General features: G+C 44.0%; 1 protein-coding gene and 1 non-coding gene across 5 annotated transcripts; one reads left to right on the forward strand and one right to left on the reverse strand.

Moving 5' to 3' along the window:
* Positions 1-9,458: 9,458 nt before the first annotated feature.
* On the reverse strand, positions 9,459-15,986 carry ilkap (integrin-linked kinase-associated serine/threonine phosphatase). Of its 4 annotated transcripts, XM_014162617.2 has the most exons (11): positions 15,891-15,986; positions 15,321-15,433; positions 14,745-14,873; positions 14,469-14,586; positions 14,103-14,209; positions 11,981-12,074; positions 11,248-11,335; positions 10,881-11,014; positions 10,593-10,712; positions 10,282-10,363; positions 9,459-10,185 (listed from the first exon to the last, which is right to left on the reverse strand). In XM_014162617.2, the coding sequence occupies exons 2-11, from the start codon at positions 15,361-15,363 to the stop codon at positions 10,045-10,047; spliced, it is 1,056 nt and encodes a 351-aa protein (XP_014018092.2). In that variant the 5' UTR covers positions 15,364-15,433; positions 15,891-15,986; the 3' UTR covers positions 9,459-10,044. The 4 variants fall into 4 exon arrangements, with proteins under 4 accessions (XP_014018092.2, XP_014018093.2, XP_014018094.2 ...); XM_014162618.2 differs by having other exon boundaries at positions 11,981-12,071; positions 15,321-15,969; XM_014162619.2 differs by having other exon boundaries at positions 14,751-14,873; positions 15,321-15,968.
* On the forward strand, positions 15,647-15,718 carry trnag-ucc (transfer RNA glycine (anticodon UCC)). The gene has a single exon. It is a non-coding gene; the product is annotated as a tRNA-Gly (tRNA).
* Positions 15,987-17,634: the final 1,648 nt, after the last annotated feature.

The following is a 17,634-nucleotide window of genomic DNA, read 5'->3' on the forward strand; positions in this document are numbered from 1 at the left end:
ACGCTGCAGTGTGGGCTTGCCAGACAGCTCTGTAGCCTCACAGTGGGAGAGACGTTGTTGTTCAGTGTGTGTGTATGTGTGTGTCTTGTATGGGATTAAGGAAACCATGCCAAGCTGCTGAGCAGTTGTCTCAACGCCTGTCTCTCCCATTGTCTCTGCTACTACACAGACCACACCAGACATGCACGCACGCACACACGCACACACACACACACACACACACACACACACACACACACACACACACACACACACACACACACACACACACACACACACACACACACACACACACACACACACACACACACACACACACACACACACACAGTGCAGGGAGCAGTCAGGCTGGAATATCTGCACCACAGGAGAGGACAACTGCTCATCCTACTGTACATGTTGGTGCCAATAGAACTTCCTGTTTCACTGTGACACCATATAGTCCATGTGTACTACAGATCCACTGTATATGATAACTGTCCACATCCACGAGGTGTTGTTCCACTTCCATTGTTGTTGTGGTGTTACACTAGAGTAAGTCAGTGTCAAGACAAAACAACACAGCAGAATGATTTATAATCGTCAGCCATTTCCATCCTCTTGCCCACAGCCATGCATCCTATAGGGTGCCATTTGGGACACAGCCATGGGCTTGTGTCAATAAGCTGATGTGATTAATCAATAGTGAGGTTATCTTGATCAGGTTAAAAGCCCTGTGTCCTACAGGCCTGCAGTAATTGAATTGCTCAATGAAGCCCTGAACTGAACTCTGCCATCGATTCTGTCTAATCAGCTCTCTGTATAATGAGACTGTCACTCTGCTGCACCTGAGAGCAATGCAGCTCTCTCTCCTCCTTAGTCCTTTCTCCTCCTCTCTCCTCTTCTCCCCTCTTTTCTCCTCCTCTTCCCAGAGCACCGGTCTCCCACAGCAGGGATAGGCATAATAATCCGTCTGACACACACACACACACACACACACACACACACACACACACACACACACACACACACACACACACACACACACCTGCACACACACACCTACTGTATTTAACCCCGTAGTACCAGGCTTTAAGTACAGCCTTGTGGCCCACAGTAAACCAGACAGCCAGTGACCTTGACCTAGCAGTCGTCTTCCAACAACCCAAAGACAGACATGTAGACAGATTGATGGAGAGACAGAATTACATGAAGTACTCACTGTGACAACAGAAGACTGAACAACTAATTTGGTTGAAATCATCAGATTAAAACATTTATTAAAATAATTATTGAACTTTTCAGCAAATAAGAGCTGTAAAATTTGCCAAATATAGTAACTCATCATGGTTACTTACCCCTCCCAATCTCCTCCGTCAGTGTGCAGTGTGTTTGAGGAGGATAGTGAGCAGTGAATGTCCAGTCCTGTTGGTACGACTGCAGTGTGAAATCTGTATGAAACGCTGTCACTGTCCTGTCAGCTGGTGACAAAGCGACCATCCCCCTTCAATCAGACACACGTATAAGCACAGGCACGCACGCGCCCGCACACACACACACACATTTACACATACACACCAGCTTAAAGGGAGGGGTGTAGGGGAGGACGGGGACAGGGGGTTGAGGAAGCTCCAGTGGTGAGCTAATTATATCACATTAACTATTCCAACTGCAGCACAGTCCAAATGCGGTTCTTCCAACTGATTTAAAATATACAGAAGAATCTGGAAAGAGAGTGATAGAGACGGAGAGGGGGAAGAAATAAAAAAAGGGGAGTCCGAAGAAAGAAAGAACTGAATGACTGACAGCTTCATCTCATTTACATGCACTTACAGGGGCCCCTAGCCCTCCTCTCCCTCCCTCCAGCCCTACTCTCCCTCCCTCCAGCTCTCCTCTCCCTCCCTCCAGCTCTCCTTCCCCTCTCTCCAGCTCTCCTCTCCCTCTATCCAGCCCTCCTGTCCCTCCCTCCAGCCCTCCTCTCCCTCCAGCTCTTCTCTCCCTCTATCCAGCCCTCCTGTCCCTCCCTCCAGCCCTCCTCTCCCTCCAGCTCTCCTCTCCCTCTATCCAGCCCTCCTGTCCCTCCCTCCAGCCCTCCTCTCCCTCCAGCTCTTCTCTCCCTCCCTCCAGCTCACCTCTCCCTCTATCCAGCCCTCCTGTCCCTCCCTCCAGCCCTCCTCTCCCTCCAGCTCTTCTCTCCCTCCCTCCAGCTCTCCTCTCCCTCCCTCCAGCTCTTCTCTCCCTCCCTCCAGCTCACCTCTCCCTCTATCCAGCCCTCCTGTCCCTCCCTCCAGCCCTCCTCTCCCTCCAGCTCTTCTCTCCCTCCCTCCAGCTCACCTCTCCCTCTCTCCAGCTCTCCTCTCCAGCCCTCCTGTCCCTCCCTCCAGCTCTCCTCTCCCTCTCTCCCCTCTCTCCCTCCATCCACTCCCTTCCTCAAGCCCTCCACTCCCTCTCTCAACTCTTCCTCTCCCTCCCTCCCTCATCTCCTCCTCTCCCTCCCTCTCTACCTCCCTCCTGCCCTCCACTCATCCTCCCATCGTTCTCATCGTTCGCTCCTAGGCCGTCATTGAAAATAAGAATTTGTTCTTAACTGACTTGCCTATTTAAATAAAGGAAAACAATACAAAATGAAATAAATAAATAAAATCTACAGGAGCAGCAAACTATTACTACCAGGCTATGTACCAGCTTACAATTGCTACCAGGCTATGTACCAGCATACTATTACTACCAGGCTATGTACCAGCATACTATTACTACCAGGTTATGTACCAGCATACTGTTACTACCAGGCTATGTACCAGCATACTGTTACTACCAGGCTATGTACCAGAATACTATTACTACCAGGCTATGTACCAGCATACTGTTACTACCAGGTTATGTACCAGCATACTATTACTACCAGGCTATGTCCCAGCATACTATTGCTACCAGGCTATGTACCAGCATACTATTACTACCAGGTTATGTACCAGCATACTGTTACTACCAGGCTATGTCCCAGCATACTGTTACTACCAGGCTATGTACCAGCATACTATTACTACCAGGCTATGTACCAGCATACTGTTACTACCAAGCTACTGTATGTCACAGCATACTGTACTATTTCTACCAGGCTATGCACCAGCATAGTATTACTACCAGGCAGCATACTATTACTGATATTTTATGTTTACTACTGCAAGACATACAGTACTTTGTGGTGGTGAGATTATGTGTGTCTCTCTCTGCTATATCAGTCAGATTGTCTTTGTCAGGTTGGTCCCAATGCTGTGTGACTGCTATTGGTTGTGTGATGCTGCACATTTTGATGGATTCTATATTCCTAGATCAGTCAGAAACCTCAGTGTTAGTTAGTCAACACAGCAGGAGTGGAAACCTTTCATATAACCAGGCATAGGGAGAGAGAGAGAGAGAGAGAGAGCAAGGGGGGGGGTTGAGAGAGAAACAAAGAGAAAGACAGAGACAGACAGAGAGAGAGAGAAAGGGAGGGGGCAGAGAGAGAAACACAGAGATAGAGGGAGCCAGGGAGACATACACAGTGAGAGGGGGGGCAGAGAGAAACACACACCAGAGAGAGAGAGAGAGAGAGAGAGAGAGAGAGAGAGAGAGAGAGAGAGAGAGAGAGAGAGAGAGAGAGAGGAATCCTGCAGCCTGCTCTAACAGATGCAGCTCTCAGTCAGTCTGGCTGGCTGGTGATGATATAAGAGCAGAGTTATCTGAAGAATGATATGGTTATTTAATTCAACAGCCTGAGGCAAGCTATTAGAACATCCAGCTTCTTCCATAAACACAACACTGATTCAGGAGGAACACAGATAACAGAAAAAAACAACTGTTCTGTCAGGGTCCGTGCACAGAACAGTTAGGGTAGGGACATCCCAAGGACCCCAGATAGCACTGAACATTCTGTCAGGGTACGCACCATGGATACACTGTCTGCAAACCTACACACATTTCGCAAATACTCTAAAACAGCCGTGTTTTCTATATCAATATGACATATTTATGAACAGGCTATAGGCCTATAATACAACTGGGGGTGGCAAGAAGTGACCTGATTGCTGACTTGTTTCCCCCCTGGATCTGAACATTGTTTCCCCCTGCTCAACCCTTCATCTGGTCTTCAATCCTTCATCTGGGCCTCAAACCTTCATCTAGGGCCTCAACCCTTCATCTGGTCCTCAACCCTTCATCTGGGCCTCAACCCTTCATCTGGTACTCAAACCTTCATTTCGGCCTCAGTCGGAAGAGACGTGGATGGACGGGTGAGGAAAGTGCGCATGGAGAGTGGATCGGACACAGGATGTGACCTGTTGGACTTGCACTTGCCTCTGGATGACCGTGGAAGAATTGTCAATAGGCTAACTGAAATGTTTTGTTTTGTTGTTTTAAGAGCAACTCTTGATATTCTTGCTGTAATGAAAAGCGCTATACAAATTAAATATATAATTATTACAATGACCGGTCATTCGTTCCATACCAAATAAATATTATAAACTCAATGTGGAGCAAAAGTAGTAGGCCTACATATACTGAACAAAAATATAAACGCAACATGCAACATTTTCAAAGATTTTATTGAGCTACAGTTCATATAAGGAAATCAGTCAATTGAAACTGTCAAGGCTGTGGGTACTGGTGAAAGGAGTCAGGCGCAGGAGAGCTGAGACGCGTGGACAAGGTATTTAATACAAGAAAAAACACCAGTATAAACACAATACTGTGGCGCTGGAAAAATACCGGTACCACGAAATAAACGGGCGTAATAACAAAACCCGGTGTAACGGGCGTCGTATAGAGGGGACCAAAACGCAGCGTGTTGAGTGCTCATTATGATATTTATTAACTCAAAAATACTAAAGACAAAATAACAAGAGGCAAACGATCAGAAATACAGTTCTGTCAGGTACAAAGACTAAACAGAAAATAACTGCCCACCAACACAGGTGGAAAAAAAACCCTACTTAAATATGATCTCCAATCAGAGGCAATGAGGACCAGCTGCCTCCAATTGGAGATCAACCCCAAAAAAACATCATAGAAATAGAAAAACTAGAACTTAAACATAGAAATAGAAAACATAGAAAAACACAAAACACCCCCTGTCACGCCCTGACCTACTCTACCATAGAAAATTACATCTTACTATGGTCAGGACGTGACACCCGGTAACAATATACCAGCCGTCAGATACAGCCTTACAATAAAACAAACACGCACACAAACATGGGGGAAACAGAGGGTTAAATAATGAACATGTAATGGGGGAATTGAAACCAGGTGTGTAAAAAACAAAGACAAAACAAATGGAAAATGAAAAGTGGATCGGTGATGGCTAGAAGGCCGGTGACGTCGACCGCCGAACGAACAAGGAGAGGGACCGACTCCGGCGGAAGTCGTGACAGAAACAAATTAATTAGGCCCTAATCTATAGATTTCACATGAGTGGGAATACAGATATGCATCTATTGATCACAGATACCTTCAAAAAAACAGTGGCGGGATGGATAAGAAAACCAGTCAGTATCGGGTGTGACCACAATTTGCCTCATGCAGCGAGACACATCTCCTTTGCATAGAGTTGATCAGGATATTGATTGTGGCCTGTGGAATGTTGTCCCACTCCTCTTCAATGGCTGAGCAAAGTTACTGGATATTGGCGGAACCTGGAACACGCTGTCGTACACGTCGATCCGGAGCATCTCAAACATGCACAATGGGTGACATGTCTGGTGAGTATGCAGGCCATGGAAGAACTGGGACATTTTCAGCTTCCAGGAATTGTTTACAGATCCTTGTGACATGGGGCCGTGCATTATGCTTAAACATGAGATGATGGCAGCAGATGAGTGGCATGACAATGGGCCTCAGGATCTCTTCACAGTATCTCTGTGCATTCCAATTGCCATTGGTAAAATGCAATTTTATTAGTTTTCCAAAGCTTATGCCTGCCCGTACCATAACCCCACCGCCACCATAGGGCACTCTGTTCACAACGTTGACATTAGCAAAACGCTCACCCACACAACCCATACACGTGGTCTGCTGTTGTGAGACTGGTTGGACATACTGCCAAATTCTCTAAAACGACGTCGGAAGCGGCTTATGGTAGAGAAATGAACATTAAATTTGCTGGCAACAGCTCCAGTGGACATTCCTGCAGTCTGCATGCCAACTGCACGCTCCCTCAAAACTTGACACATCTGTGGCATTTTGTTGTGACAAAACTGCACATTTTAGAGTGGCCTTTTATTGTCCCCAGCACAAGGCCCACTTGTGTAATGATCATGCTGTTTAATCAGCTTCTTGATATGCCACACCTCTCAAGTGGATGGATTATGTTGGCAAATGAGAAATGTTCACTAAAAAGGGCTGTAAACAAATTTGTGCACAGAATTTGAGAGAAATAAGCTTTTTGTGTGTATTTCAGCTCGTGAAACATGGGACCAACACTTTACATGTTGTGTTTATATTTTTGTACAGTGTAAATCTCCAGAGGCATACCTACCAAGAGAAGCTGAAGATGTGTAGCTCTGTCTGATAGCGTAAGTCTCTTTCTCACCCATTACAGGCTGTCATCATGAGTAAGGTTGAGAAACGATTTGTTAGCACCATCTAATGGCCAAGCCCATTCGTTACTGTGGGTGAGAAATAGTAGGCTATTGTTAGAGATGGGGTTCCCAAGTGTAACCCAGGTGACCTACAAATTGATCTAATTTAATGTATTATCCCCAAAGGGGAACTTTGTCTGGGACAAAGAGAGACATCATCTGGTGTGCATCATCTGATTTTAACCAGTTATGAGTAGGCATTGCCCGCTATTGTTTTGCAGACAGAGATGCAATGAGTCAAAACGATTCCTTCTCAAATTTCTGATAGAATACAATAAAGAAAATCATAATCCTAATATTTATAATATGAACTTGTAGGAAACAGAAGGGACAGACATACAGCACCAGTAAGAAGTTTGGACACACGTACTCATTCTTTGGACACTGTGCTAACAAACCTCCAAACGAGCTTCAACGCCATACAACACTCCTTCCGTGGCGTCAAACTGCTTTAAATGCTAATAAAACTAAATGCATGCTCTTCAACCGATTGCTGTCCGCACCCTCCCGCCCGACTAGCGTCACTACTCTGGACGGTTCTGACCTAGAATATGTGGACAACTACAAATACCTGGGTGTCTGTTTAGACTGTAAACTCTCCTTCCAGACTCACATTAAGCATCTCGAATCGGTTTCCATTTCGCAACTAAACATCCTTCCCTCATGCTGCCAAACATACCCTCGTAAAACGAACTATCCTACCGATCCTTGACTTCGGCGATGTCGTTTACAAAATAGCCTCCAACACGAATTGCAAAAATCCCTGAAGCTGGAGTCTTATGTCCCTCTCTAACTTCAAGCATCAACTGTCAGAGCAGTTTACCGATCACTGTACCTGTACACAGCCAATCTGTAAATAGCACACCCGACTACCTCATCACCATATTATTACTTACCCTTTTTCTCTTTTGCACCCCAGTATCTCTACTTGCATATCATCATCTGCACATCTTTCACTCCAGTGTTAATGCTAAATTGTAATTATTTCACCTCTATGGCCTATTTATTGCCTATCTCCCTACTCTTCTACATTTGCACACACTGTACATAGATTTTTCTATTGTGTTATTGTCTGTACGTTTGTTCATGTGTAACTCTGTGTTGTTGTTTTTGTCGCACTGCTTTGCTTTATCTTGGCCAGGTCGCAGTTGTAAATGAGAACTTGTTCTCAACTGGCCTACCTGGTTAAATAAAGGTGAAATAAATAAAATAAAAAATTCAATCGTTTTTCTTTATTTTTTCTACATTGTAGAATAATAGTGAATACATCAAAACTATGAAATAACACATATGGAGTCATGTAGTAACCAAAGGTGTTAAGCAAATCAAAATATATTTTATATTTGAGATTCTACAAAGTAGCCACCCTTTGCCTTTATGACAGCTTTGCACACTCTTGGCATTCTCAACCAGCTTCATGAGGTGGTCACCTGGAATGCATTTCAATTAACAGGTATGCCTTGTTAAACGTTAATTTGTGGAATTTCTTTCCTTCTTAATGCGTTTGGGCCAATCAGTTGTGTTGTGACAAGGTAGGGTTGGTATACAGAAGGTAGCCCTATTTGGTAAAAGACCAATTCCATATTATGGCAAGAACTGCTCAAATAAGCAAAGAGAAATGACAGTCCATCACTATTTTAAGACATGAAGGTCAGTCAATCTGGAATATTTCAACAATTTTGAAAGTTTTTTCAAGTGCAGTCGCAAAAACTATCAAGCGCTATGATGAAACTGGCTCTCATGAGGACCGCCACAGGAAAGGAAGACCCAGAGTTACCTCTGCTGCAGAGGATAAGTTCATTAGTTACCAGCCTCAGAAATTGCAGCCCAAATAAATGCTTCAGAGTTCAAGTAACAGACACATCTCAACATAAACTGTTCAGAGGAGACTGCGTGAATCAGGCCTTCATGGTCGAATTGCTGCAAAGAAACCACTACAAAAGGACATCAATACAAAGAATAAACTTGCTTGGGCAATGGACATTAGACCGGTGGAAATCCGTCCTTTGGTCTGATGAGTCCAAATTAGAGATTTTTGGTTCCAACCGCCTGTGTCTTTGTGAGACGCAGAGTAGATGAACGGATGATCTCCGCATGTGTGGCTTCACCATGAAGCATGGAGGTGTGATGGTGTGGGGGGGTGCTTTGCTGGTGACACTGTCAGTGATTTATTTTCAATTCAAGGCATTCTGCTGTGATACGCCATCCTATCTGGTTTGCGCTTAGTGGGACTATCATTTGTTTTTCAACAGGACAATGACCCAAAACACACCTCCAGGCTGTGTAAGGGCTATTTGACCAAGAAGGAGAGTGATGGAGTGCTGCATCAGATGACCTGGGCTCCACAATCACCCAACCTCAACCAAATTGAGATGGTTTGGGATGAGTTGGACCGCGGAGTGAAGGAAAACCAACAAGTGCTCAGCATATGTGGGAACTCATTCAAGACTGTTGGAAAAGTATTCTAGGGGACTACCTCATGAAGCTGGTTGAGAGAATGCCAAAAGTGTACAAAGCTGTCATAAAGGCTGTCATGGGGTGGCAGGTAGTGTAGTGGTTAGAGTGTTGGGCCAGTAACCGGAAGGTTGCTAGATCAAATCCCTGAGCTGACAAGGTAAAAATCTGTTGTTCTGTCCCTGTTCCTAGGCTGTCATTGTAAATAAGAATTTGTTCTTAACTGACTTGCCTAGTTAAATTGAAAAAAGGCAGGTACTTTGAAGAATCTCAGACATGTTTAACACTTTTTGGTTACTACATGATTCCATATGTGTTATTTCATAGTTTTGATGTCTTCACTATTATTCTACAATGTAGAACATAGTAAAAATAAAGAAAAACCCTTGAATGAGTAGGTGTCCAAACTTTTGACTGGTACTGTACATCTGTATTATCCAGGGGGGGAGGGGACATGGAGGAAGACATGAGTCCGTTAAATCTAAACCAGCTTCAGATTGGATTATACAGGGTTGTATACATTGTACAATTTTTTTTTTTTTAATCTCTGAAATTATGTTCTGAAATAGTTTCTTAAAAGTACACCAAAGAAAAAGAAAATGTAACATTGAAAGCAATAAAACAACATGTGCACAAATGAAATAAGACAAAGTATTGATCAGAAAACATAAAGCCCACTTAAATGATCAGTAGTCATCAGGTTAAGCATTACAGGGCAGTACAGGGCATTAAGCCTAATTTACACCCTACGCAAGCATGCAACACAAGCAATTAGAAATTTGCGTTCTTGCATTGCGTGCATGCGTAGAGTATACAGTTCACATTGAGTTAGAGATTAGAACACCTCCTTTATAATGAACGTTTGACCAACATGTTTCTGATGTTCGTCTGTTCATGTGTTTTAAGGTCTGGAGCCACGGTGGACATAGCACTCAGAGGCACTGAGGCACGCAATGAGACACATCAATGATGGGCCAGATCGGGTGTCTGTTGTTCAGAAGCTAACAGACACCAGTATGACGGTAACGTTGTCGGCACATCCTCTCCTCACTGCCTCGTTGGCCAGTCTCTGACATGCTGCTTCATAGTGGCCCTCTTCCTCAGTCTGTCCCTCCTTCTTCTCAACACTCCCATTCTGAAAATACCCGCAAAACAGTGTCACACACCACAGCAAACACACATCCTGTGAGCTCTTTTTTCCATAAACACACATTGTGAGCATGATGTATACCTGCAAGATGTTGAGAATGTATTTAACAGCTTCCTCTGCAGAGAACACTTTAAACAGACCATCACAGCCCAGGATAATGAACCTGAGAGAGAGAAAAAGAGAAAGAGAGTTCACCCATCACTCCTCCAACAAATTCAGTTAGCTTTTCCAAGCCCATGTCATGTCAGTTCAGTGACTACTTCAAGGAAGAAAATGCATTTACAAAGTATTGGAACAGGGCTCGGCTGGGAGTACCTGGCATAGTGTTACCGGTCATTGGTTGAAACCGTACATGTCTTACCGATCATTGGTTGAAAGAGTCAGTGTCTTACCTGTCATTGGGTGTAAGCTGACAGCGCCTGAGGTCAGGTGTGGATATGACTCCAATGCGTTTGTACTGTCCATCACCTATAGACCTGGACACTTCCAGCACCCCAAGGACTCGCCCATCCCTGCAGCAACATTCACAGTAGCAACCATGGATAAAGAGTTGATTAAATAGTTATTCCTCCTCACAGAGCAGGTCAAGGACATCATTAGTACTTATCAAAGATTATTTTTGTTGTTGATGTTGTTTTCCAGGCACAGATCTACAGAGAAAAGATATGAAAGCCCAGTACCTCACGGTGCCCCCCGCCCGCTGGATCCTCATGCGCTCCTCGTAGATGGTGGGGTTGTGTTCCTTACTGAGCGCCAGAGTGACACACTTCCTATCTCCGCCCTGCATTTTCTGTTCCATCCGACAGAGAACCGCCTACAGAGACACAATGTTACAGGTGAGGAAATTTACTACAACGCAACAGAATAAAAAAAGCAGCTTCCTTTGGCAATATCATCATTGATGATGGTTAAATAAACAGGTTAAAACTAAGGTTACTATAAAATTGCACCCTATACCCTAGTCCATTACTTTAGCCCAGGGCCAATAGGGCACTGGTCAAAAGTGGTGCACTATATACGGAATATGTGAGCAGAGCAGCACCTTACCCTGCTGTCTCCCAGGTTGGCTACATACACCATGTCATCCACCACTAACATACAGGTGGCTGTAGAGCCATCCTTCCAGGCAGGCTTCCTGTGGGACCAGACCAAACACAGTGTACACATCGCTTCATACATTCATGTAGAACAGATTAGCTCATCAATTTATAAGGCTTCTAAAATACTCCCAAATGGCACCCTATCCCCTACATAGTGCACTACTTTTGATCAGGGCCCATTTGAGATACACAGCTATGTAGGGAATAGGTTGTAATTTGGGACTTAACCATAGTAATGCACAGACATTCAAAGCACTTACTAGACATCCGTGTTGCCTCCCACAATGTTTCATTGTTCCGGCTTAACACGTCTGTACGTAATAGAATGTCAGTCTGGTAAAGAGGAACTACGTCACTACCTACATCACTTCCTTATCCGCTTGAATAAAATACCAAATAGTAGCTAGCAAGATGGAGATCACAGATTTTTTATGAGTGCATTTTGCAAGTGGCTAGTTTACATCAACTACCAACTCACTGAAACCACAAACTTTGGTTTTGAATAATGACGTTCTGGCATGTTTGCCTCGTGATTTGTTGGGAGAGTTGTCTGTCTGAAGAGGACCCACCCCATATTTTTTTTTCTTCCCTTATCGTAGTTACCAAGAGAGTGCGTCATATCTACCAGAACCTAGTCACTGCTGTTGCCTAGTGTCGAGTTTACAAGACTAAGCACTTACTGGCTGGAGGCTTTTTTCAGGAAGTCTTCATCTGTTTGTCGGAAGGTGTCTAGTAGGCACTTCTTCACGAGTTTGTCCAGGTTCTCAGTTTCTACTGTGGGAGGAGACACACAATATGCATGAGGAATTGATGAATCTTCTAGAATATTGTGAAGAGATAATACCACGAGAAATGAAAGCCACGTTTTTTGAGGATGAATAGGCATGTGATCTGAGTCCTTTTTTAACCAGGCAAGTCAGTTAAGAACAAATTCTTATTTACAATGACAGCCTACCCCGGCCAAACCCAGACAACGCGGAGCCAATTGCACACCGCCCTATGGGACTCCTAAACACAGCTGGTTGTGATACAGCCTGGCATCGAACCAGGGTCTGTAGTGATGCCTCTAACACTGAGATGCAGTGCCTTAGACCGCTGCGCCACTCAGGAGCCAAATCTCAAGAATTAACTGATGTACACTGCTCAAAAAAATAAAGGGAACACTTAAACAACACAATGTAACTCCAAGTCAATCACATTTCTGTGAAATCAAACTGTCCACTTAGGAAGCAACACTGATTGACAATAAATTTCACATGCTGTTGTGCAAATGGAATAGACAACAGGTGGAAATTATAGGCAATAAGCAAGACACCCCCAATAAAGGAGTGGTTCTGCAGGTGGGGACTACAGACCACTTCTCAGTTCCTATGCTTCCTGGCTGATGTTTTGGTCACTTTTGAATGTTGGCGGTGTTTTCACTCTAGTGGTAGCATGAGATGGAGTCTACAACCCACACAAGTGGCTCAGGTAGTGCAGCTCATCCAGGATGGCACATCAATGCGAGCTGTGGCAAGAAGGTTTGCTGTGTCTGTCAGCGTAGTGTCCAGAGCATGGAGGCGCTACCAGGAGACAGGCTAGTACATCAGGAGACGTGGAGGAGGCCGTAGGAGGTCAACAACCCAGCAGCAGGACCGCTACCTCCGCCTTTGTGCAAGGAGGAGCAGGAGGAGCACTGCCAGAGCCCTGCAAAATGACCTCCAGCAGGCCACAAATGTGCATGTGTCTGCTTAAACGGTCAGAAACAGACTCCATGAGGGTGGTATGAGGGCCCGACGTCCACAGGTGGGGGTTGTGCTTACAGCCCAACACCGTGCAGGACGTTTGGCATTTGCCAGAGAACACCAAGATTGGCAAATTCGCCACTGGCGCCCTGTGCTCTTCACAGATGAAAGCAGGTTCACACAGCACGTGACAGACGTGACAGAGTCTGGAGACGCCGTGTTGAACGTTCTGCTGCCTGAAACATCCTCCAGCATGACCGGTTTGGCGGTGGATCAGTCATGGTGTGGGGTGGCATTTCTTTGGGGGGCCGCACAGCCCTCCATGTGCTCGCCAGAGGTAGCCTGACTGCCATTAGGTACCGTGATGAGATCCTCAAACCCCTTGTGAGACCATATGCTGGTGCGGTTGGCCCTGGGTTCCTCCTAATGCAAGACAATGCTAGACCTCATGTGGCTGGAGTGTGTCAGCAGTTCCAGCAAGAGGAAGGCATTGATGCTATGGACTGGCCCGCCCATTCCCCAGACCTGAATCCAATTGAGCACATCTGGGACATCATGTCTCACTCCATCCACCAACGCCACGTTGCACCACAGACTGTCCAGGAGTTGGCGGATGCTTTAGTCCAGGTCTGGGAGGAGATCCCTCAGGAGACCATCCGCCACCTCATCAGGAGCATGCCCAGGCGTTGTAGGGAGGTCATACAGGCACGTGGAGGCCACACACACTACTGAGCCTCATTTTGACTTGTTTTAAGGACATTACATCAAAGTTGGATCAGCCTGTAGTGTGGTTTTCCACTTTAATTTTGAGTGTGACTCCAAATCCAGACCTCCATGGGTTGATAAATTGGATTTCCATTGATTATTTTTGTGTGATTTTGTTGTCAGCACATTCAACTATGTAAAGGAAAAAGCATTTAATAAGATTATTTCTTTCATTCAGATCTAGGATATGTTGTTTAAGTGTTCCCTTTATTTTTTTGAGCAGTGTATATTGAATATGTGAAGAGATAACACAACAAATAAATCCAGCCCAGTATTTTGACAGTGAAGAGGGGATCTGAGTCTCTCCATTCACCTTTAGGGAACTTCAGGGCCAGAGTGTGGTGAAGATGTTCTGCAGCGAAGCGAGAGGCTCTAGCTCCTCCATGGCCGTCGAACACAGCGAAGTAGGCCAGACGAGACCTTCAACACAGACAGTAGTGTACGTCACTTCACTGGAGCACACCATCACACCTTCCAGGTCCTAACAGACTGACACTCCCCTATGTTAGAGAGAAGGGGACTTAGGATGTCTCCCAAAATACATATTCTTACCTATATAGTGCACTACTTTTGAAGCCCTATGAAGGTCTGGTCAAAAGTAGGACACTACATATGACTGGCAATAGGGTGCACTTTGGGACTCATCCTGACACTCCCCTGCGTCAGAGAGGGGACTTACACTGTAGCTGGAAGGATGGACAGGCAGGTTTTCATGTCAGATAGGAGAATGTGAGCATCCTGCATCTCCTCTCTCTCTCCCCTCCGAGCAGCTACATACCCCTTCAGTATAGGCACACCTGGGGACACAGAGAGTGATCACTTTCACTCAGAGATTGATCATCTGGGGACACAGAGTGATCTCTCAGAGCTAGTAGTAACTCCAGACACAGACAGACAAGACAGACAAACATAAAATAAGTGACATACTGCACATTCATGTGGAAATGTCGAAAACCTTTACAAACTTTCTTTTCTTCTAGTTTTTGTTCTTCCACCACCTCATCATCATCAGGTGCCTCTCTTTTCCTCTTGGCCCCCCTGTCTTCCAGGGGTGATGGACATGTCTTCTGTACCGAGGCTTCACCTGATGCAGGTCGAACCGGGACAGACAATGAAGGGAAAAGATAATATTCAGTCATCCACTGCTAACTGTCAACTACCCAGCTTAGCTGTAACAGTTTAGCTGTTCCAGCTTAGCTAACAAGTAACGTTTGATAGCTAGTCGGGAAACCCACTGCACTGGGCCTATTAAATTAATGACTAGCTATTCTTATAAAAAATTAACTGTTAGATGATATTTGTTCAGGTAACGTTAGCTCGATAGACAGAGAGAGCAACCAAATCTGTCTCTTTGCTAGATAGCAGTTGGCTAGCTAACGTCACATAATTGGCTAATGTAATGTTAGCAAACACGTTATAGCAGAGGCTGGGTTAGCATTAGCAAGCTAACGTTATTTGATTACGACACCATGAAACATGTTAAATGTGTAATTCATGAAACGTGTTTAATGTGACATATCAAGTTATCTACCTGCGGTTTGGGTTGGTTCTGGAAGATCGTCGAATAAATCCATATTGAAGAAGGCGCTTTCGCTGGTTTGCTGCTTCTGACTTCATTCAGGGGCGCTCACAAATAGTATTTAGCTTATGAACAACATTAGCAACATTAGCACATCTCCATTATTTAATCGTGACGTATTTTCAAAAAGTTAGCCTATTTTCTATGAAAATGTAGCTAATTAGCTAGTCTGATATGTATATGGTCAAATTAACATTTTTTTTTTAACTTTTCTAATTACAGAAAACATCACAGTTATTACTTCAAATATGATCATGTTTTACAGTGACTTTATGTCAGCGTTGGTGGTATAGTGGTGAGCATAGCTGCCTTCCAAGCAGTTGACCCGGGTTCGATTCCCGGCCAACGCAAGTCGTTTTGTAATACTGTCTGATCCCGCATTCTATGTGAAAGCATTTTGACTATAAGCTATATACAAACCATGACATTTTTTTCCCCAAACAATAACCGGCACAAAAGTGCCAACAATGTAACATTGAATGAAGATGTTCAAAAAGGGTTGTAATGTAGCCTTCAACCCACCTGGCGACGCCCGAAGATTTTGGTCTCTAGTCGAACTCGGAAGCTATGTCAAGCCTTGCTGTAATAGCATCACGGCAGCACGGTTAAGACATCCGGTTTTCGTATTATGCCTTCAAAATAAATGTCCGCGGTGAAAACTATGTGTATGATACAAAATCAATATTTTTTGCATAGTGCATAATGTTAAAATGATGTAAAAAAAAAAGGTATAACAACATGGGGTGAAATTTTTTACCAAAGAGAATTACTACATTATATACGACAAATAATATTATGAAGTGGAGTACATTGAGAAATGGTTGGAGATTAAGTAAATGATTGTAAAGAACATACAGTAGTAATAGCCTACCAGTAAAACACAAAATATAGGCCTAAATTGACCATTTAAAAAAAATGACCATTATTTTGATTGTATGATTATTGTTCATTTACTGCTGCTATTGTTCAAGGGTGCAATTTAGAAATGTAATGTTTAAGAAAAGTCTTAGTTTATATTTGTTGTGTTGCACGAACAAATTGCACTTCACAGAAAAAACTACCGATTGTGTGTCCATAAAACCATTGTCCAGTTTACTCACTAGTGTTCATCCCTATTATACAAAAAAAAATAATTTGAACAAAAAGCTAGATCATAGGAAGTGTTGCTGCACTTTTACCCGTGTCAGATAGGTTTGAATGGAGTAACTGGACACTATGGCACAAATATAGCACTGTACAGGCAAAATGATCGATTGTGTGTCCATAAAACCAGGGTCCAGTCTACTCACTGTCCCTAGAATACAAATCAGGTGCTCATCAGCATTGGGATAATATAGGTCATTTACAGGTATGCCAATCAGTTAACACCCCATCCACTGATCACATTGTTGTCCCCCACGATGAAATCGGGGAGGGGACTGTGGTCTGTCTCCGTCCATTCGTTAGTCAGATGCAATATTTTAGACAGCATTGTTCAATCTTCGCTAACGAGAACCAAGAGGGGCCTAGCTTCCTCCTTCATGACTGGGAAAGGCCTCAATTCTAGGCCGTAGAAAATCCTACATCCATCTCATTAGATCAGAACAGGATGGATCAACAATGATTCATATTACTTGCATCCTAAAAAAAGACTAGTTGTGTTTTGCTGCAGAACACACTTACATTATGTGTCTACCCATATGATGTAGAGCATTGTCAGGTTATTAGATGTATAAGCTTCAGTAACAAAATAACACCATGGTTGTTACAACACTTTAAACAGATACTTTTTGTGTACAATATGTTTGTCTTGACTCCACACTGGTAAGTTAACTTATGTAAATTAGACAGTCACAGAGGATTTTCTTCTGAATAACTGGTCAGGGCATAGCACTTTCCATTCAGCTTCAGGCAACTTTAATGTAAGGCTTGATCACACCTGTAATGACTACTTCTATCCATCACACCCATTGTTGCTTATCCATTGTATCAGTTCATACAGTGCCTTCAGAAAGTATTCAGGCCCATTGACTTTTTCTACATTTTGTTACGTTACAGCCTTATTCTAAAATGTATTAAATTGTTTTTTCCCCCTCATCAATCTACATACAATACCCCATAATGATAAAGCAAAAACAGGTTTTTAGAAAGGTTTGGCACACATGTATTTGGGGAGTTTCTCCCATTCTTCTCTGCAGATCCACTCAAGCTCTGTCAGGTTGGATGGGGAGCGTCACTACACAGCTATTTTCAGGTCTCTCCAGAGATGTTCGATCGGGTTCAAGTC

Source organism: Salmo salar, chromosome ssa20 (assembly GCF_905237065.1).
Source record: "Salmo salar chromosome ssa20, Ssal_v3.1, whole genome shotgun sequence".
Classification (NCBI taxonomy): Eukaryota; Metazoa; Chordata; class Actinopteri; order Salmoniformes; family Salmonidae; genus Salmo; species Salmo salar.